At 37.5% G+C, this 22,498-nt stretch overlaps 1 protein-coding gene across 12 annotated transcripts in view; it reads left to right on the forward strand.

The window, feature by feature from the left end:
- Positions 1 to 22,498, forward strand: part of SORBS2 (sorbin and SH3 domain containing 2) — a 132,309-nt gene that overhangs the window by 105,921 nt on the left and 3,890 nt on the right. For 6 of the 12 annotated variants that reach the window (XM_032186140.1, XM_032186138.1, XM_032186139.1 and 3 more), the window contains 7 exons: positions 805 to 2,379; positions 4,274 to 4,362; positions 5,882 to 5,928; positions 7,288 to 7,402; positions 7,504 to 7,632; positions 9,017 to 9,220; positions 20,202 to 20,251. In XM_032186140.1, the coding sequence (XP_032042031.1) occupies positions 805 to 2,379; positions 4,274 to 4,362; positions 5,882 to 5,928; positions 7,288 to 7,402; positions 7,504 to 7,632; positions 9,017 to 9,220; positions 20,202 to 20,251 (2,209 nt within the window). The remainder of the gene's footprint in view (positions 1 to 804; positions 2,380 to 4,273; positions 4,363 to 5,881; positions 5,929 to 7,287; positions 7,403 to 7,503; positions 7,633 to 9,016; positions 9,221 to 20,201; positions 20,252 to 22,498) is intronic. The other 6 variants (XM_032186146.1, XM_032186143.1, XM_032186144.1 and 3 more) reach the window with 1 other exon arrangement.

Genomic DNA, 22,498 nt, shown 5'->3' on the forward strand with positions numbered 1-22,498 from the left:
TTATAAGGGGTTTGATCAGCATGGATTTTGAACTTACAGATTCATACTGTTCTTACAGAAAGCAGACTGAATTGCTTGAAGCATGTCCTGAAGGTGAATACTGCCACTTGACACCACTGAGAAAATTCAGCTCAAATATACCTTGGACCAGGGTTCCAAGTTTTACTCATAGTGACTCCTAATTCTGAGCAGCTTTCAGAACACACAGATGTCAAAGTATTTGAAATATATTTGAGAACATATAAGGGAATAACTCCCTAATGCTCATCATTCTATTTGATGTAAACTTCTTATCAAGGAAAGTTGTATTAATTTAATTTTGTCCATTTCTGACATTTCCTGCAGTTAGTATATACCCGTATGTCTTAGTTAAATTCCATGGAATAGAATTCTGTTCAAATACAATAAATAATGGTCTTTGCTCCAGAGATGCAAAACTTCAGTCTCCCTCCAAATTCAGTTTATCTCAGTTAAGGTGATAAGGTCTAGATTTGTTGATTGGCTTCATCTTTAAATCCTTTTCAGCTTTTATTAGTTGATTGTTTTTTGACCTGCTTCAAAATCAGTGTTGATGCTTGGTTTCTTACCTTGTTTTGTTTTGTTATTGTTTGGGGGTGGGCTTAATTATTAGCTCTGCTGACCTAATTTGTAGTAACCTATGTACTGACCTAAGCTAATAGCATAGATGTGTTAATTGCTGTCTCTTTTCTAGTCTGTCTAAAACTGATACTAATTTCAACTTTCTGAATCTTTTAATTTCTGGCAATGTCTCTCTTTTACCATGCTGCTCTATGGATTACAAAGGTGGGGATATTAGCAAAGTTTATCCATCCCTCCTCAGTTATTCAGTGCACAACCACAACACCTCAAATGAATTAGATTACTGTAGCACTTACAGACAACATTTAGCTGTTCCAAATGATTCGAGAAGGGCAATCAGCTATAAGAATGGCTGGCAAATGACTCGTCAAAATGCAGAAGTGTGGAGCAGCACAGAAGAAAATACTTCTCCAAAGAGAAAATCTCGTAGCTGCGATGATCTTTTAACAGATGATCGCGATAGCTTTCCTGATGCGCAGGCCAAGTCCGAAAGCATGGGCTCTCTTTTATGTGAGGAGGACTCCAAAGATGTTTGCTCAATGAACTGGGCCTCCCCATATGTTCCCGAGGGCCGTGGTGGTGGTAGGGCAAGAGTTCGTCACAGATCTGCACACGATGCTCCAGGTTTCCTAAAAATGTACAAAAAGATGCACCGCATCAATCGCAAGGACTTAATGAATTCTGAGGTGATTTGTTCTGTGAAGTCCAGAATATTGCAGTACGAAAAAGAACAGCATAAAGGTATTCTTCAAGGCTGGAGAGAGTCTTCTACTGAAGAGGTGCCCAGAGACATGGTGCCAACCAGAATATCAGAGTTTGAAAAACTAATTCAGAAGTCAAAATCTATGCCAAATCTAGGTGATGAAATGTTGTCAAGCATTACGCTACAGCCTCCTAAAAATGGTTTATGTACAAAGCGGCGATTTTCTATTGAGTCTCTTCTGGAGGAAGAAAATCAAGGCAGACATCCCTCTCAGGTACAACGGAGCTACAAGTCTAAAACCCTGGTGCCAATTCATATTGAAGTGACCAGCGATGAGCCACAACGGTCACATATGGACTTTTCAGACAGCGATCAAGATGGAGTGGTTTCTGACCTCAGTGACTTTATCCAGATAGAAGGTTCCTCCTTTTGTAGTGAAAGTGACTTTGATCACTTCTCATTCACATCGTCTGAAAGCTTTTATGGATCAGGCCATCACCACCACCACCACCACCACCACCACCGGCATCTCATCAGCTCCTGCAAAGGCAGATGCCCAGCATCCTACACCCGCTTTACCACTATGCTGAAACATGAAAGGGCTAAACAAGAAACCACAGAGGATCCAAGGAGACAGGAAGCAGAATCTGGTCTCTCCAAGATAGCATTCCTAGTCAGTCCAGTGCCTTTCCGGAGGAAAAAAAGTGCAGCCCCTAAAAAACAAACTGAAAAGAAAAAATGCAAATCATCTGTATTTGAAGCACTAGATTCTGCACTTAAAGACATCTGTGACCAAATTAAAGCTGAAAAAAGGAGGGGAAGCTTGCCTGACAATAGTATATTACACAGACTTATTACTGAGCTGCTTCCAGACATTCCAGAAAGGAATTCATCTCTGACAGCTCTGAAAAAGCGTCCCATGCACCAGCCTTTTCATCCACTGCCTCAAGATGGTGCTGCTCATTGCCCACTGTACCAGAACGATTGTGGAAGATTACCTCTTAGTGCCTCTTTTCAAGACATGGACACAGCTAACAACAACCTCCAAGACAATGATAGTGCACTGTGTTTCCAAGGTGGATTAACTTTCTTCCTCTATCCTTATGATTTACTCCCTGTATTTCCTACCTTTTCTCATTCTGTTTTTATTCGTGTATTCTATAAGCGTTCATCCTACAAAATTCTTAATTAAGGAAGGTTGTCATCCGTACCTATGTGATGAAGATAGAAATTTGTCTATTCACAAAATGCAGTAATTTGGACAACTGGATTAGCATTGTATTTCAAGTACTAGATTATTACTGCTATAAAACACCACTTGGTGTTACTAACTTAAGCAAGATTGGGTTTTTTGTTTGTTTGTTTTTCCACAGAAAAAGTGAAAAAAAAGAAAGTGAGTAGATGCATCATAAGATGTTTGTGAAACAGAAAAACAATATGCCTTTATTATTTAAAAAAAAAAAAATCTGCATCAAAAACATGTTGTACAGTATAATTCTTTTATGTGTAAGTGGTAAAAATGCTGTTAATTCCACAAGTACCATAGAATGTTGATTCTGCTTTTTCTTGAAAATGCACTCATTCCTATGCTTCGTACTACTTTTTGTGAATAGACCCAAAGGTTATTTTAGGAAGTTTCCATTTCCACTGTTCAAACAATACTATTTCCAATTTCTGTGGCAGCAAAACTAGTTCTTCTCATAGAACGTTAATGTATCTGGGAAGTTTTGAGAAGTACCTTATCATCTTAGAAGGGAAATTCTCAATAATCAAATCTCAAATGAAACTTCAGACTGAGTATAACTTTTTTTAAAAGTCTGTCTTTCACTGACCTGCTTTTAAGCTACTTTAAGTTGTTCATTGCTCTGCTTCTCTTCTTAAAAAATTCCTTGAGCTTAAAATGTTTTTAAACATTTATAGATGCAATTGCTGGTGATGACATGCTTGCAACCAAAATATTAGTAATACGGTTACCTAATTTTTGCCCCCACTGTATTTAGCCATAGCCTAAAGCCTTTGTGGCTTAGCCAACAGATCATGGGAGACCATTTAGATCTCTATTCCAGAGGACTGCAGCATAATTTATTAGATACTCTCAATTCTTGTTTTACACTTGTACTGACTTAGAAATGTGTAGCCTTGGTAAAAATAGATCATGTGAATTAAGTCAAAGGCAGGCAAGTATCAGTCAGACACCTCCTCCAGCAGGCATTAGGAGACTATAATAGCTAGTAAATCTAAGAGGCCAAGAAGCAGTTCAGTTCATCCTCTGGTCTGAAATAATTCCATTTTATTTTCATTCACATTAGCAACTTGCAGAGCTATAAAGAGTACAAGATTTTTATTTTACTTTTTATTAAAATTTGAAAAGATGTATTTACCATTTTATAACATGCCATCCTGTAATAAGCATTGGCAAACTGTGCTTTGCAGAAAATCTGCCACATAGATTGGTAAGTAATGATCACTTAAAATAGAGTTGTTTTTACAAAATAACTAACAAGTTGGCTTGACAAGGCCTAAACAGTGCCCCTGGTAAAGTAGAAATGCATCTTAGATCACTTAGTGAGGAAAATTTGTTTTCATCTCTTATCTCATTGAAGCATGCTTTAGTCACATTTTGTGCATGTAATTACGTGTTTATATTGTTGGCATTCAGAGAAAGCTTTTCACAACTGCTGTCATGTCTTCCATTTGGTCCAGTAGGAGTGTATCCTTTCATACAGTAAGGCTTAATTTTGTTCTTCCAATCATCTGTAATACATTCTTCTGCTGTGGATCAGAGGAAAGCCTTTGCTTCGGAGTCAGTATTTTTGTTTCTTTAAAGGTCCACTTAAACCATCACATTCCTTCTATTAAGGGTGAAATAATAGATTGGGTATGTCTTCATCGCCTTAAATTAAACCAAGCAGCACTGTGGTTTTGTTTATTTTACCGTAGTGTCACATAATGATGTTCTGTTTTCAGTAGACCAGGAATCTCCTGGAAACTATTCTTCTGCTTTCACTGATGTGGGACGATGTACTCCAAGGGAAAGAAGAGGAACTACAGACAAAGAGGTAGCAAAACATTAATAAATAATGTAGAAATGTCAATACAGAAAATCAGTAACATTTCTGAGACAAAATTTGCGTTGGTTATGATATTGTAATGATACAGACCAAAGGAACAGTTTCTCAACATCATATTACAGATAGGACAGCATCCAACTTTTCATTAAGGAGATGGGTACTTAGAGTAAAAGAATACCAAACTTTAAGATAAACTGCATCTTCTACTTATGTTTAAATGAATGTGGACATCAGTTTACTAGTCATTGGTAAGCTCTGTCAAAGTCATTGGTATGATCGGGAAAGGTTCTTTAGAAAATTGGTTACACAAGAAAGTATCTCAATAATTTCAAGACTGGCACATAGAACATCTGTATTTCACCCTTATTTTTGTTTAAAAAACAAACAAACAAACAAAAAAAAAACACTGCTGTTGGTATATTATGCAAAACCACTTATTATAAGAGTGATCCCTAATTTCTATAACAGTTTTGGTGATTGTATACTGATTGCTTATATTAATGCTTTGGAAAATGAAATTGAAGCTGGTATACATCTAAAGAAAGTAAGACAAGGTATTACTTAAAAGCATACGCTTAAATGAAGTATATTATTCAGTTTCTTAAGAGTATTTCAAATTCTAGAACTTGAAACATTCTCCAAGCAGGCTTCAGGGATTTTATTCAATCACAAAGGAAGTACAGATTGTTAACATTTTCCATTGATTTTTATACAAATAAATATTGCGCAAAATAACGGCAACTTGAGAGTGCTGAATCTTAACTGCAATATTTCTGCAATTCAGAGTCTGATTTCAAAGATGACTTCTTGTTACATAATAATGGTTAAAAGTTTGGGGAGTGTTTTATGTGTTCCTTTTAAAGAATTCTAGGTTTTAATATGCAAATATGTAAAGTACTTGCACTACAAGCTTTCCTTAAGATTGCTGTGATTTAAAAAGATGAAAGACTGACCTCTATTTTTCAGTTGAATTTGTACATTTTGTATTTAATCAGCTCCACTGTTCTTTTAATATTGTTCTCTTCATTCTTTGCTTAGTAGTTATAGCACCAGCAGCAAAAGTGAGAAAAAAAAGCGCAATTATGAAAGAGTAAAACAGGATAGGGCTTAGCTACACTTGATGAAAAGGATATCACCTCTCATCTGAAAGACTGTTTTTAACAGCAGAGAACAATAAAGTGCTTTAAACTTAGGCTATCATATTTGAAGCAGATTTGTAATGGAGAACTGTATTAGTATCAAAAAATGGGATTTGACAGGATCCCTTTAATAACTTTTTTTTTTATTATTATTATTAAAGTAAAGACAGTGCTCTGTGTAGGTGCTAGTTCTCTTTTTAAAACACTGTCCCAAACACCTAATTGTCTCAGAAAAGGAAGCTGTATATTTAATTGCCTATGCTTTTTGGTTGGTTGGTTGGTGGATCTTGGCCACCTTTTTAAAGGTTAAAAAGTTTACCTTACAGGAGTACTACCTGAATGTATTAATCATTTTGCCTGCTTTTCAGAAACTGCCAGCTAGAGCTGTATATGACTTTAAAGCTCAGACTTCTAAGTAAGTACTAGACTTTTGTTCGTTTAAGTATTCATAAGTCAAGAAAAGTCCCTCTAGCACTTGATGCAGCTAACTGCTCTCATAGCCAGTTTCAACAGCAAAACACCATGGAAGCAGAAGACCCTGCTTTCTGTCACAGTAGCCTCTGCATTAGCAAGCTGGGTGAGAAGTTATTTTGAAATTAAAATGTCTTTTAATTATTATATTTTTTCCATTGTATTTGCTTGAATACAAATACAATGTATTTGTACAATCTACAATGTACTTGTACTTTGTACAAATACTTTCTATAGCCTGAGTCCTGAGGGTCGCCCACTGAATGCTCTTTGCTGTGAATCATACTTAGGCAACACCAGGATACCAGACTAAAAGTGCTGTTGTAGATAGAGTACTCTTATCAAAATTCTGTATAGTGCTCAGCATCTTCCAATATGTCTGTCTTAACATACCCAGTCTTGCTGCAGGATGTGAAATGTCCCCTACCAAAACAAACTACAGTGATCTGTAAGAAAAACAAAATCAGGGAATGCTGTTCTAGGGTATGAGAGAGTCAGAGGAGAGTGAATGTATGCCATTAGTGCTGTTGCTTTGATGATTCAGGCTGTATAAAAAACCTTTTGATATGGTACAACATTATCACTAGAATTGCAATAGCTGTAAAACTACAATTTGAATTATCAGAACAGCAGGTAAACTCTTTGGAGAAAAGAAGAAAAAAAAAAAGTACAACAAATAATACCCAGTTCAGGATCTGAAAATGTTCATAATGATTTGAATGCTTTCCTTTTTCAGTATCCAACATTAAGCAAATCACACACCCCGAGTACCTGAAATGGCAAGAACATAATCCTATGTTCATGCTACTGAAGAGTTTGCTCATAAAAGAAATCTCTGTGGAACAGCAGCACTCCAAGCTATGCTGCTGCAAAAAGGCAGTAATAGACAATGGAGACAGGATATATTCAGTAGCTTACCCTACTGATTCATAAAAAACAAGAATGTCTCAGATACCTGTCATAGAAGCAGCATCTAAACGGGGGATACAAGCGACATCACATTTGCCTGCAGACTGTATCCTAACTACTCTGCTAATAACTAATAATACTTCCTTGTATTCACAGTATAAGTTAGGCCCATATAACTTACAGATAGTACCTGGTGATGATTCATAAATGTGAATCATTTCATTTTATAGGGTATAATCAACGGGTAAGTGTACCACAACTATGACTTTTTTTTTCTCCAAATGTTTATCTGCTACATTCTGTTTCAGTACTGAACTGTAAAGACTGCAGAAGCTATGCAGGTAGCAGAGTTCAAATGTAAAGCTGTAAACATCTTTAAATGAATCTGTTACAGAGAGCTGTCTTTTAAGAAAGGAGATACTGTCTATATCCTCAGGAAAATTGATCAAAACTGGTATGAGGGTGAACACCATGGAAGAGTTGGAATATTCCCAATTTCTTATGTTGAGGTTTGTTCTTTGTTTTAATTCCTTGAATTATTTTGGATAATAGGTCCACAAACTACATGCAAATGATTAAAATGTTTGGTTCTTTTTTTTTTTTTTCCTAGAAACTTTCTCCCCCAGAAAAAGCACAGCCTGCCAGGCCACCTCCCCCAGCACAAATTGGAGAGATTGGAGAAGCTATTGCCAAATATAATTTCAGTGCAGACACAAATGTGGAGTTATCACTTAGAAAGGTACAGTTGAGATCTATCTTTATCGAAATATCATTATGGTATCTACTGCTACACAGAATTAATGTATATGTAATTACAGTGTTTTCATGATAAATTTTTCTATGCACAAAGTGATATAATAGTACAAAGCTACTGACATATGCTCATTGGCTTGCATTCTTTCACAGCTACCTGCAAATAGTTTAAATATTTTGTGTCTGTAAAATATAATGTGGTAGATTAGTATATGCCAACATCTAACTGTTCACCCCATTTTCTAGTTTTTATTTCAATTATCCATTCACTGTTTTAAATATTTATTTGTCACTGTCATAACTACAATGGTAAGGTTTTTCATGCAGAAGAAATCTAAAATACAGAAAACACCAAAATTTAGGGAAAAAAGGCTCAAATTTTTGTGCGTGTACCAGTTCTTGAAAATATTTCATATTAATAATAGTCTGTTTTTTGCCTATACATATTTTGCCTCTGCATACTTCACCTATGCACATCCTGGTGGCTCTCTTTTATTGTACATTAGCAAAACAAGTGTTTAATTTCTGGGGTTTGTCAGACACTGAGATGATTACTGCAGAAGTGAACTTTATTATTGGCGGTATAAAATCCACAAATAACTCCGCAAATAACTACAGAAGCAAAATTACAGAAACCCTGAAACAAAAAACTAACGTGGAAGGATTTGTTACAAAAATGCATGTGGTAAAAAGTATATCACATAAAATGAAAGAGGGAGTTCATGAAGTTTCTCTGCAGAGAAGAGTTGAAATGAGAAATACCAGCTTTCTATTCAAATTCCCAGGCTCTCCAAAACCAGTAGGTGAGCCACTGCCCATCTGTCTTTTTGCACAGATACCTGCTAGTCAAGCACATTTTCTGGGAAAAGCACTTCTCTCATCTTTCCCACAAAATCATTTTGAACTTTTTACTTTCATGTATTACAATTTTACTTGATAACAAAGCACTTGCATGGATTTCATTATTTAACATTTTTACTTTTAGAGAAAAATGGGTGTTTAAATTAATTTAGTCATTACTGCATTAGTTACTGTTAGGATATTAGCTAGCAGTTTTGGCCAACCATTTAAACAGGTTATGCTCTGAAGAAGAAAAATTTAAATGTTAATCTCTCAACCAAGAGTAGGAGACTACGTGAGATTCCCTTTGGAGTATTCGCAGTCCATGACCAGCCTCCTTTTGCTGGAGTGGTAGTGGCATATATGACTATTACAAATGGCAAAAGAAATGTGAGAATGGAGAAGGTTTTAAAGACTGATGGGAAACATCACTGCAGGGAAAATAATACTACCTGTTAAAATAATATCATCTATTAAAAATTCAATTTACTACTCATCTGCTGATAACTCATTTTTCTAATGTGTTCCAGGGAGACAAAGTAATTCTTCTTAAGCGAGTTGATCAAAATTGGTATGAAGGTAAAATACCAGGAACCAACAGACAAGGCATCTTCCCTGTTTCCTATGTAGAAGTCATCAAAAAGAATGCCTCAAAAAGTGTTGATGACTACCCTGACCCTCCTATACCCCACAGCTATTCTAGTGACAGAATACACCACTTAAGTTCATCTAAGGTAAGGATTTTTTTTCTTAGATATCACCCCTAGAGTGGGTTTAGAAGGACTTGTAAATTTTTTGTTAACATGGTAAGATAATATATAATTTATGCATTCAGTACAATCTGTTTTCTTTCCCACATATGTAGAATTGCATAACTAGCTTGTCATTGAAGTATTTTTATGGCAGAATGTCAGTCTTATTTCTGCCAGGAATTTTGCCTTCTTCTTTAGCTATTAAATTATTGAGAGTAGGGCTAGTCAAAATCTGGGCAGAAAAAACAAGCTGTCAAAAAAAAAAAACAACAAACTATTCAGACAAAATTTGAGCATCACGGAAATGTCTAGCAGACTCTTCACAATGCAAAGTGAAGATACACCCATCATCCTAAAAGTCTGTAATCCTATAAGCACGCAAAGGGCAAATGAGGGTAGTTTGCATGGGGGACACATCTTGCCAAGAGCCTTCAGTTCTATGCCCTTCAAAGCAAAGGAGAACAGCTAATGATTGTGAACCATAACCTTCCTCCTCTTGCCATGGAGGCTCTACAAGGAGGCTGTTGGTACAATGGCAGTTCTCTGGATGGGTGTAACAACAGTGACAGCCTTGCGTCATCCAGGAGTGATGCACATGTCATCACATTGTCAATGAGCTTGGATTCAGACCTTTATAGTTGTAATTTTTCACACCGAATGCCTGTCATAGTTTCCGAGTTCTTTTCCTTCCTAGTTTATAACCACCATAAATCACATTACAAAGAAGATCCCTGTATTCCAGTTTATCATTCACTTTTGATATTTCACAGACTCCTGTGCCAGGAACAAAACCTCTTTGCAGTGATAGAAACTGAGCAAGTTTCTGTATGCAAATGGTGATTAGCATTAATGTATTATCTATGATGATTCTGAGTACTAAGGATGGACTCCTTTCCAAATCTTCCTCTTTACTGTTTTGTTCATCTCTTTAGTGTGGGAGATCGGTTGTGTGTGAAATTTATAAACCTTTCTCGTATCCTGCTATTAACCTCTATTTGTTTCAGTTGGTTTTGCCCCATTTTCTGCTTTCATTTACTTGCATACTGCTGCTTATTTAGATGCCTCAGCTTTGAGATAAGTTACACATTTATTTACAGCTTTGGGGACAGATACCAAAAGATGTCATTTATAGACAACTGTGTCCTCTGAAAATACTGCTTATGGCTAAGCAATATTAGTTGCTTTATAGTAGTTGCTAGAACAGTTCTCTTAAGGTTTTTTTCCTGAGAATGTATCGCAAAGGAGAACTAGCTCCTCTCTCTTCCATTCCAACAATATTGTTGAATTGAAGTAGCAACTATATCCTCAGACTGATCTTCATAAGCTACGGCCCCTTCTCATTACAGGAATCTGAAGGTGATTCAAGAGTATGAGGCAACTTAAGTGCTACATACTACAGAGCTGTCTCTCTGTATTTGGAGATGCCTCTCTCCTCTCATCTTCTATGGAATAGGCTTGTCTCTAAGGCTTCCTGCAGCTAAAGCTGTTTTTTGTGTAACCCCTATAACCTTGTCAGTGATGCCCTTGAGCACAGGTGATGCTTCAGAGTATTTGCATTCAGGTAAAAAGTACATGCATGTTAAAACTACCCTGTAATTTCTTAACTTCATAAGTTATTTATATTTTCCTGTAAGTTGATAAAATGCCCAAACCTTGAACGGGAAAGAGTAAAATCAAGAGGAACGTGAAGGCTCCCGATGATTTATATTGAATATTGTCTAGAATTTTTAATTGGATAACATTATTTATCTCCATTGAGAATAGAAAACAAATAATTAAAGTAACTTAGTAGACATACCTGAAGTGCAACACCTTAGTTTGTACAGCCTGTGACAACTCCAGAGCTATTGATGGCTGCTCCTTTTTTTAAGGCTGCTGTGATCAAGCATCTCGAGTGTGCAGGTGCAGGGCATCAAGTGTGCTACATGCTTGTCCTGTCTTCCACAAGTATTTGATACAGGGAGTTTACAATGACCAGATTTGACCTAGTCTTTACAGACAGGTAGAGATACACTCAAATCTTTCATACTACTGTTACCAGCATTGCAGCAGGAGTTACTCAGCTACTTTTTCCCCATTGTGTATTTTTACAGTGGTGATAGTCACATCAGATTACAAAACTGTCCTGCCACTGCTGTTAAGTAACAGATGAGTTCTGTAGGACAGGAGAGGGGAAATAGCCACCTTAATAGCACAGGACATTTTTGCAATCATCTGATTCTAGCATCAGTCCAGGAAAAAAAAAAAGCCTCTATTGACATTCTTAAACAAACATTTTTTTACAACTGGACTCAGATGTGGCAATGCCATATGAGAAAGCCGTCTTGTTCCTGACTACCTAGAAGGGCTTTAGCAGGCCTGAAGGAGTTCTGGAGTTTACCACAAGTGCTGAGACCACTCTTCCTATTCCTTTGTTGTTTGTTGTTTTGTTTTTTGTTTTTTTTAGCATGTAACTCACTTTATCACTCCTGTTGCTAGAGCAATTGCTCTAAATGTCTCTGGCCTAATGGCAATAAAAATAAATAATATATATCAAGAGCAAGCTCTGCTCTCCTTAACTTGGCCTAGAGAGTCTATAACTTTAGCTCTAGAGCAGCCTGTAGCCACAGGATGCAAAAAATGGCAATGTCTCCTGGACCATAGTATGATCCCTAAACCATGGGCTGGAAGCTCTTTTTCAAGAGTAAAGATGAAGGACAGAGCTGGAATGCTGTTCATAACAGCCCAGCTATGTTTTAGCAGACTGCATTGTACCCGTCTGTAGACTGTATACTTTGGTACAGAAGATTCTATTGCAAAGGTTTGCCTAACTTTAAAATAAAGCCATTTGCCTCAAGAAAATTCCAGCAGAAGGTAAGTAAATTAACCTTTCTTCTCTGTGATGTTAATTTGGCCAGTTGAAATTATTTTCTAGTGTAATATTTAAAATCTAAATTAGTCCAAATAATCTAATCTTTCTGCATAATTAAAACAATGAGATCAAAATATTTTCAATTCAATTTTAACTTTGAGGATTAATAGTTACAAAAATGCATTTTCAGTATTTACTGAAGCAATGGATATCTACTGATGCTGTGTACGTATGACTCACCAGTCTCTCATTCTTACAAAAGGACATTTCTTTTACCAGAAGGATACTTCAATCAATATTATGTAATGCTACTCAAAATATACTGCTGTATACTGTGCTGTCACTATTTTAAAAGCTTTGTTGACTGCCTACATTCAGTTAGGATTGAATGTACCTTTCACAAATGTTGATGTTATTTTAAACCAGTAGGGTTACTTTTAAGGAAAACTGCATTCTGTAGCTGCTTATGCCTTAATAAAAGTATGCAATGTATTTAAGATGTTTCTTAAGCATGCACTGAGAAGTACAAATATTAATATTAGGATAATTAGAAATGACCACTGTTGTTAGAGCTTTAAAGAAATACTTTGAGACACCTGAAGTGTACTTCTGACAATACTGTGCTCATTGGGGAAAATCGCATTAATTTTAATTGTATGATTTAATAAGCTGTGACAGGCTCACTAACAGAAAGCCATACATAACATAACTTTAGCAGATCAAATGCAGGTTGCCTTCCTGAATGTAATGATCCAGATCTGTCTTGATGTTTGACATTTAAGTCCCAGGCCAGAACCTGATACAGTTTCATTTTTCAAATGTCTTTTTTGCTGTTCTGATTCATGTACTAATGATTTCAGACACCCGTGCTCACTGAAACCATACCCTATAATCCAGATGATAGCACAGACATTTTTCTTTTCCAGTCTACTCATATCCTAACTCTCTGTCGTGCTTATTTATTTATTTAAATTCCCATGTTTTTCTTATTTTTGAAGTTGCCTTCCCAAGCACTGTCCCCACCTCCTAGATACTATTCCTCCTCTTGGTCACACAACGATCAAAAGACTCTCCAGGCTGCCACTAGCTACTCATTTGCAAGACCTGTTGGTTTTTCACCTACAAGCTTGTGCATCTCACCTCCTCCACCATTTCCAGACAGTTTTCTTTGTGACTTAGAAGAACTCAGTTCTTTGGCATTAACAACAGCTCAATCCATAGCAATCTCCCCATGTAACAGAATTCACCGAGTTAAGGATGATCATTTTATTCCATACACAGAGGTCTCTCTCAGCTCTCCTACAGCCCTTCCTCAGCCCTTTCTCCAATCTACCTCTACCTCATCTTCAGCTGGTTCCTCTCATGACATAACACACAAGCATACAAGCAACACTACCAAACCAAGAAAAGATAAAGACTTGCAAGGTATACTTGGCTCTTCGGTCACCAAAGCAGCTAGAGACTGGTCAGATACTACCAGAGAAGGTGAACATGGTGGTGGTGGTCTCTGTAACGTCCCTTTGCCACGTAAAGGTGGCTCTGTCTCCACAGCGCTAGTTGCAACTGGTGAAAACGAAGATGAGATCTGTGCAGCAGATTTGTCAGTTGACCTAGGGTTTCAGTCAAAGCCTCAAGAACCGGATTTCTCCAGAGAAGCACAAGACACAACAGAACTGACAAAGCTCTATATAGAGGAGGATCTGAGGCAGGACACCTTAGCATTCCCAGTAGCAAGTACAAGAGATTCCATAGTAAGTTGTGAAGGATGCACCTCACCGAATATCAACAAGGTATCTTAATTTCAGAAAAAACACGGCTTCTGTGTTCAGATATCTTAGTACAAGTATTCTTTGCCTTCTCTTGTATTTATGCTTTTAATGTACCGTGTACAGGCACAGTTTTATTCTGTTGTGCTGAATACAAACTGTCAGGGCACAGTTCCTTCCCAGAAGCAGGTGTAGACACCATCGTCAGTTCTGTGGCGTCTCAGTTCTGCTGATCCTTCCCCTTCTGTCCTTGTTAGCTCCCATCAAGTTTCCGACACAAAAACCCAGTGAGCCATCCTCCTCACCATCCCATTATGTGCTGCCCCTTCTGAGTACAGGACCCCAGGAATGCTGGCAGCAGTATTGAGGGAAGGACACGTCTCCTGCAGAGACTCAGAGGTTTGGACCTCGCATGTGTCACTTCACAAGCTGATATATTTATAGTAGACCCTGTTACGAGAATGTGACTAATAACAGATCAGATTATGTTTGGCAGTTAAGCAAATCCTTCTCCCTAATGCCTGCCCTGGTTCCTCTCTGGGACAGTACAACACTGAACTATCCTGAATGTGTGCTAGCCATTTAATGCCATGATTTTGCTGCAGTTTGTGTGGTTTCCAGGCAAAAATTTAGAAAAGATTTTTCTCAGTCCAGCACTTACTTCAACAGTGAGTCCATTCAGGTAGTTGTTTTGGCTAGCTCATACAAAATGGTAAAACAAGTTTTCAGACAAATGTAAAGCTAGTTAATTAGAAGGATATGCAGACATTCTTTGCCCTTACTTGACCTGAACAACACAGAAGCAAAACGCAAGAATAGAGGTGAAATCCACTGCCCCAAATAGCAACCTGTTTTAATTTCTGAGGGAAGAGTTTTCTCCCAGAGTAGTAGACTGACTAATAATAAAGTTAGCATCCCATTTCTGACTGTTCACGGTAGTTACATGGCTCAGTGGGCATTTTACGTCCTTACCAGCTGGTTGTACAGCACAATTACATCTTATTTTTCTTGAATGTTTAAGCCAGCTCTGCTTTCTATGGGAACATCAGGAGAGTCTGATCCTCCTTCCCACCTCCCTTCTAATCCACCATTTCACTCTGCCAAGGCACCAGCTTCTCACTCAACATCCCCATCTACTGCTTCCCTCTCACCTCCTCTCCTCTCTAAACTCTTACATCGGCAGGAGAAAGACGCTACAACGTTAAAGGTAATTGCACCTCTCGAGTATGGATTGTTGCAAATCTTCACATATAACCGCAAGGCTAACACTGGGTATGATCTTTTCCAATGCATTTTCTCCCTTACTAATATTAATAACATAGCACATGGCAGAGTAAGATAGGCATTTTTCAGATGAAAAGCAAGATAAAACTATAACCATTATAATACAATGAAATAGTGCAAAGAGATACCAGTCAACTCAATTTCAATTCCATACCAGAACTTCAGTAACTCTTAATTAATTGAAAGAACCAGGATCATATCAAAGTACACAGAAACTAAGTAATACTTTAAAGTGTTTTCAATTTCAATTTAAAACCTAGGAGAACAGTCCCAAGTTTCACAGTAAAGCACTACTGCGTAGGGTAACATTCCAAACACCAGCTCTATTAGCCAAGACCTGAACAAAGATTATTCCCTCTTCAAGGCTACGCTCTGGGGCAGAAAAATGAGTTCTGGAAAGAGTCTATGGCTAGACAGATAATAAGGTCAATTCCCAGTGCAGCTTAGCCCCACAGTCAGTTTCCAGTGTTGACTTCCAGAGACTGTCCCTATGACAAGGAGAAAAAGGGCACATACATGTAAAATGTTTCAGAAACTGTCCTAGGAAAAGTGACCGTGAAATCCATGGCAAAAAATACATCCTTGTCGAAAAACCTACTACATCATAGACTGCAATGACAACGGAAGACTCAGATATATCAGACTTCAAGAAGTCTTAAGGTTCACAAGCTATGCTGTATTTTCTGAAGCAGGGAAGAGACACAGGAATTCTTGCCAGCAGATGAATTTGTCATGGGCCTTGGACATGACAAATGGCAACATTTGTCATGTCACCTCTAGGAAGGGGTAAAACACAGTACCACATTTTGTTTCTCCCACTTTGAATAAAGGAAGCAGAAAGGCACTGAGATTCTTTTTTAGGTGGCCCTGATATTCCTTGTCCTTGTTTGAGCAAGGCACATTAACCCAGCTGAAAATAAATGGAGGGAATCTCTCTTGGGAGTATATAAAACCTACTCCCGAGAATCTCCAAGACAGCGTGCTGCTGTTTATTAACTATGGTAGGATGTACACATTTCTGTCAAATATTTAGCTGATTTCCTGTGATGGTAACAAACTCCAGACTTGTCCTTGCAGTACTTTCCATCAAGTGCATAGCTGGTTTCTAAATGCAAATGTAAGGTCTGTTGTCTAACGGCAACCAATAACATTTGTCATTGGCATTTCCAAGATAACATTGCTGCTGCATTTTTCCTGCCTTGACTGAGTCACTTCAGTAGGTACACTTCCAGTAGCTTGTCTTACTTCAAATGCATACCTAGTGCCTGAATAATCTTTTATCTGTAATGCCTGAGTGCACATGTCAGAGCAGCAAGCCCTTGGAAAAAAGATGCAACAATGAAAATGCCATCTACTAATAGTACCTTCCTTTGCACCTGCAGCATACGTGTCTTTGTTACTGAGGAAAGCATGTCCAGTTTGCATGTGTGAATGAAGCAGCAAACATCCCATGGTGCTTCATTCTTAAACTCTCAATTGACACAGTTTTTGTGGTTTTTCTAGGCTAATTTAAAGAGAGAGCTATTTGTTATGGGTAAACCTCCTCGTAGCCCTGTGATGACTAAGAGATCCTGCAGCTCACCTGTCAGAGGTCCCAGCTATTCACACAGGGTACGGTACTGGCTGCCCAGTATGCAGTAACAGCATTTCCATATACCAGGATCTCAGTGTCTGGTCTTCCAGTACTTCACGTTCACCCAAGTGTCTGAACGCTATCAGTATGTTGTGTTTTCCTCCTGTTGTGCTTCTGTGCTATGTCTGAGTAAAGCCAACAGGTTTTTGTGTGCCAAAACTTATAAGTCTGTTAGTGTATTGTATCTCAGCAGTACTACATAGTATTTCCAGTGCTACAACATACAAAAGATTGAGATTCTTTATATACAGCTTGTTCTTTTCTGATTTCCAAGTATTGCTAGTTTATTAAAATTATAGTTTGCAGGAGTTAAAATTATACATCACTGCATGTGATACAGGCTTTTGTGATGCTAAGTTCTCGTTCTTTTAGTCCGTGTGCTTTTCAAGATATTTTGTCACTACTGTGTTGAGTTCACTTGAAACCTTCCCTTCACCTTTCTCTTCCTAACTGTAATATAACAATAACATGTAACAACTCTACTTTTTTTTTTTTTTTTTTTTTTTTTGAGGAGGGGGTCCAATTGTTTAGAGTTTGCCTGTGTTTGGCACAAAAATTTGATTTGAATTATGAAAAGAACCAAAATTGAATTTGTGGGTTATGTTTTACTTTCTCTTTAGGACTAAATTATTCTCTGCATCAGCTTCTTAATGTTCGGCTCTTGAACTGTTTTCCAAGTAGATCACTCATGATCTTAGATTATCTTTTTTCTGGTGGTTCCCTTTACAAAGTTTCAACCTAAGATAAGCAGCTTTGTTTAATTCTTCAAAAAGTCTAGGGAAGGCCTTATTTGCAACAAGGTACGAGAAGACAGTGCTTTCTTCATCACTGAACAGAAACAATTCAATCATAAGAAGATCAGCATTCTTATAACTGGACCGGCACCATCTCAGAGAAAGTCCAACCGGGAGTAATAACCATGAAAGGAATAAGCACCATGAAAAAGGGATTAAGCCCTATTTTAATTTTGCATGAATCGCGTGCAGATGGTACGTTAAGAGAACTGTATCAGTCAATACTTAGCGCATTTATGAATTTAATTCCAAAACTACAAAAGCATAAATTGCACACCTAAGTTACATGTTCAGGACTATACAGAACTATTATAGGCAAGGATACATCAATCATGCACGAAGGTCAAGTGCACCACTGGGGCCATTGACTTGACTACACACTTCTTAACATTTTTGAGATTAGGCCCTACTATTTTTACCAAGGAAACAGGATAGTGTAGTGAACCTAGGCATAGCTGAAAGACAGAAATTCTAAACATGAAGAGCTACCATAGCGGGGTACATTTCATTGTATCTCTTGAACACAATTAGCCAGAATTTGCAACAGTCCCATTCTAGCCAATACCACTGTATATGGGGGAATGAAAATGGGGGAAAAGCTCCCTAAAATAAGCTGGGTTACTATAAAAGAATACATTCAGATAGAGAGATCCAGGGTCCCCTGTTCAGACATAGCACAGATGATTCCACCTTCATTTTCCCAGACCCTAACTCAGCCAAACTTTCCTCTGTAGCAAAAACATAGACTTGAAAATCCTTACTCACATAGATCTTCTATCATCTGTTTCAAGAGTAGTTAAATATCAGAAAATCATTTTACAGTGCTGAAGCATATGCAGAAAAAGAAGATAATATTGACCTATCAAATTTCTTCTTGGCACAGTATATGTTCAAAGCATTAAGTCATTTGTGGTAGCATGACATTGACTTTCATTGTTTGCAAGAGATATTGTAACCTCAATTTTCTTGCATCTCTATCTTTCTCATTCAGCTTAGTTTGAAACCTGACGAAAGATGAGCAGAGAATAAACTCAGATTCCGATCCAAACACCAGGCTATCTGCCCAGTGGGATATTCTCTTCTTGTTTGATAATTCAGCTGTTGAAGGGGTTTTAACAGGAACTGAAATATCTAATTTGAAATCTTTGTTGTATTTCTAAGCAAAAATCATCCATCTTTCTTATATGTGACGAGAGGTAAATGAGGGAAAAGAGAGAGTCAGAGCTTAGAATAGACTTTCTTGCCCCTTTAGAACCTGTTTCCCTCTCATGGATATGAATAAAAGTTCTGTTACCTGCCTTCCTGCATCCCTAGGCACTTTGTTATAATTACACTACATACACTATGAAGATAAAGTGGAAAACATTCACAATATTTTCTACATGTAAACATACAAACATGATGAAAAGAAATTAACTACTTCAATTTCATCTGGAGGTATTGGGAAGAAGAAAAAAAAATTAATGCATTTTAACATTCAATTTGTATCATCAGGCTGTGGGTTAGATACCACGCCCTTCTCCCATGGAAGACTGCATCACCTTTTTTGAGCGAACTGAAGCAAGATGGACTGGAACAGTCAAACGTGGGCAAGAGAAAGCATGGAACACTAACACAAACCCCATGGCTTCAAGATCAGGTTGCAGTTTACTCAGTTCATGAAAGAAAGTGTCACAAGCTGTGTTTGATATCCACGCTTCCAGAACAGACACAGTTCCTAGACCTGTACAAACTGTCAGTCTCCACAGCATGACTATAGGGCATCCTCAGTCAACACTGCTCACATCAAGTGCTCTTCCAAGCAGCTGCTCCTGGTATTTCTAGCCTGAGCCAGGCTGTAATGTGTGTAATTCAATGTCTCCCTAAGCAGGATGTGGTTTCCATAGGGGGCTAATATTTTTCATTTCCATTTTAAATTTACTAGATATAAATGGTGCATCACCCACCTCTAAAGGGGGAAAGATAATCCTTTCATAAAGCTTTGCACTGGAAATACGTATTACTACTACTACTTAAGTAAAAGTGTTAGTTGTTATTTTCACACAATTACATTTGCGTTCATTCAAAAATTCTCTCTGTTCTTTGCCTCCCAACAGCCTGCATGGCTTTGTGCTGCCCCTTGAGCTAGAACAGAATTAAAGCGTAGCATGTTATGCCTGCCAAGTTAGTACACTGTGTGTGTAATGTAAATTGGAATGTTGTTTGTCTATGGATAGTCTAAATTCTGCCGTTAAGTATACAAGATTTTATTTTTGCTTATCTAAAAATATACTTCACCCAAGGAATGTATAACGTTCATCAGTTGCATTTGATTTATCTAATTCTCTTTCTGTTTCACAGTGACGAGGCAGCAAGGTTCTATTCCAGCTTTTCACTATACTATAAATAGATTGTTGAAAAAGTTCAGTTTTGTTTTAGTTTTTATCTTGTCCTCCAAAAAAACAATCTTTAAACCTGCCATGATTCTGTTGCTTGCAACATCTCTTAAGAATTTAAGGCGAGGTTGGGTATGTGGGGGGGTTGTTTTACATAAGGTAGAATATGAGTTCTCAAGCAACTAAGCATCATGCACCTATCCAACTATTTGGACCTTAGCTTATAAATCTTTATTACATTTCAAATCATTTCATTTCAGCCACAGCGCCCTGTGCTTGCTCATGAAAACATACACACTGGGGGGGAACCGTAAGTATACTTCTTGTCTACTAAACCAAAACCTAACTTTTAAGCAATAGCCAGCACATCTTCAAATAATTTGTTAACCTGCCAAGTACAATTATGAGGGGATTTCAGAAATGTCCAGATAACCACATGATGTAGGAAGGTAGCCAAGATGGTCCCAGAGGGCAAAGCCCAAGTTGTATAATTTACATCAAAGTAAGGCAGACATGTCATCTTGCTGCTCTCTATCGATTATACTTAAAAGGGGTAAGAATTTTGTAGAACCGAAGTTTGACTTATTCTGTTGTTGTTCTCTCCCTTGTTACATCTCAGCAGAATCCCAGTTAAAGACTTAGCATTAATCCAACTCATCTGCTCTACTGACAACACAGATTCTTCAGAAACAGTTCTGAATGTTAACGGAGAGAAAAAATAACTTGATAATGTTATTCACGGGAATGCAGGATCAGGCTTTTTGGTAGTATTTACATATGCAACTTAAAAGTTAGAAATTGGAGAACCTAGAGCTCAGGTTGTATTTTCACAAACAATGTAAGAACTCAAGATAAAGCATGTAAGACTGTTTCAGTGCTGACTATAGAATCCAAGTTCAATGCAAGATCCTTTTGAATTACTTTTTTTTTTAATCCTGCTCCACTGATCATTGAAAGTAGTAGCCCTTCTTCCTCTAGCATCAGAGAGCTTTGGAAGAAGCCCTATTAGATGAGTTCTCCTAAGTGTAATTAAGGCTTAGCAGCTAAGAATATTTAATGGTTAAACTGAAGAAACGACAAGAAAAGAGGAGGAAACAGTTACCAAATACCAAGACCACATGTAATGTATAATGAAAACTGGGTATTCTGCTTTCAGTCTCACTGAACCCATTTTTCTCAAGCTTTTGTTAGAATTCTTGAGTGTACTGAAGCACCTCTCTCTGTTTTGCAAACAATAATTATCTAATTAATTTTGTTCAGTATAATTTTAGTAGTTCATGACTAAAGTCACTCAATCCTAAAATAACAAACAGAAATAAATTTAAATTGTGAAGTAACTGTTGTCTTGAATATGTATTCTGTCAGTATTTAAATAGTAGTTTTTGTATTTAAAAAAAATCCTAGATTAGCAAAAAGTGAATGAAATGACTACAAAAGGAGTTATTGAAATGGATTAGCTAAAAATTACTAAAACTAGATTTCTGAAGTATGAAGAGTGCTAATTAGGAGGTTTTTGTTACTGTATTTGATTAAATAATTGGCTTGAATCCTATTCATGACACAGTACATCTGCAATTCCTGTATCTTTGGGAGCTGTATTTAATCATTTTTGGAATATCATCATAGCTCTGCTTTCCTGGAATAGTGATAACCATGACAGAAAACAGTATTACCATTTAATTTTTGCACAGATTGTTCTTATTTGCTCTAGGCAAATTATCAAAGGTAATTGGTTAAATGACCGTCCTGTTTCATTTGGTTAGTATGATTAAAGTACAAGTTCAGACTTTTCAGATATGGAGAGGGAACTGCCAGTCATGGGAAACTAAGTTAAAAATAACTTTCTTGGAACATTGCCTTTTGTTTCTCCAAATCAGCACTGTGAAAAATAAGTATGCTTTATTCAAGAAGACCATCATTACACCAAGCCTAGCACCTTACTGTATATATGATTTTCAAATGGGATTTTCAGGAACGGGAATTTTTTTACTGAATTAAGTCTCATTTAAGCCATGGAGGGGAAAAAAAAAAAAAAAAAAAAGAAAAAAAGAAAAAAGCACTTTTCCATTAGCTCTGTTATCATTCAGGCATTTTCTGTAGGAACACATCAAAGGGGGAGTTACTGTGTTTTTAGTGGGGAGAGGAAAAGCAGCGATGTTCAGTTTCAGCCAGTGAACTGTTGCTAAGAAAAAAAAATGGGCATCACGAGGATGATGCTTTGTTTCAGCAGTGGGAAATCAGAACTCTTTCCCTTCTATAATTCCTGCAGTCGTACCCTGCTCCTTTACATGCAGAGCCGTCGCTGTGCGCAGATGGTTAGGAAGCAGGCAGATTCCAGCTCTGCGGGGCTCATGGGCTTCTGCTGCAATCTTCCCACGGGCTGTCTGGCTAAGCACCCGCAGCTCCCCCCGCTAGGAGTTTATTGCTGTTCTTTCAGTTCCAAGAAACTCAATTAAAAGCTGACGAGAAATGAAAAATAAGAAACGTCCCAGTCTCGTAGCTCTTTCCAATTATCCACCTCACATCCTTTGAACTGCAGCCCCTGGCAGAGGGGAGG

The sequence above is a fragment of the Aythya fuligula genome, chromosome 4, assembly GCF_009819795.1.
Source record: "Aythya fuligula isolate bAytFul2 chromosome 4, bAytFul2.pri, whole genome shotgun sequence".
In the NCBI taxonomy this organism is placed as follows: Eukaryota; Metazoa; Chordata; class Aves; order Anseriformes; family Anatidae; genus Aythya; species Aythya fuligula.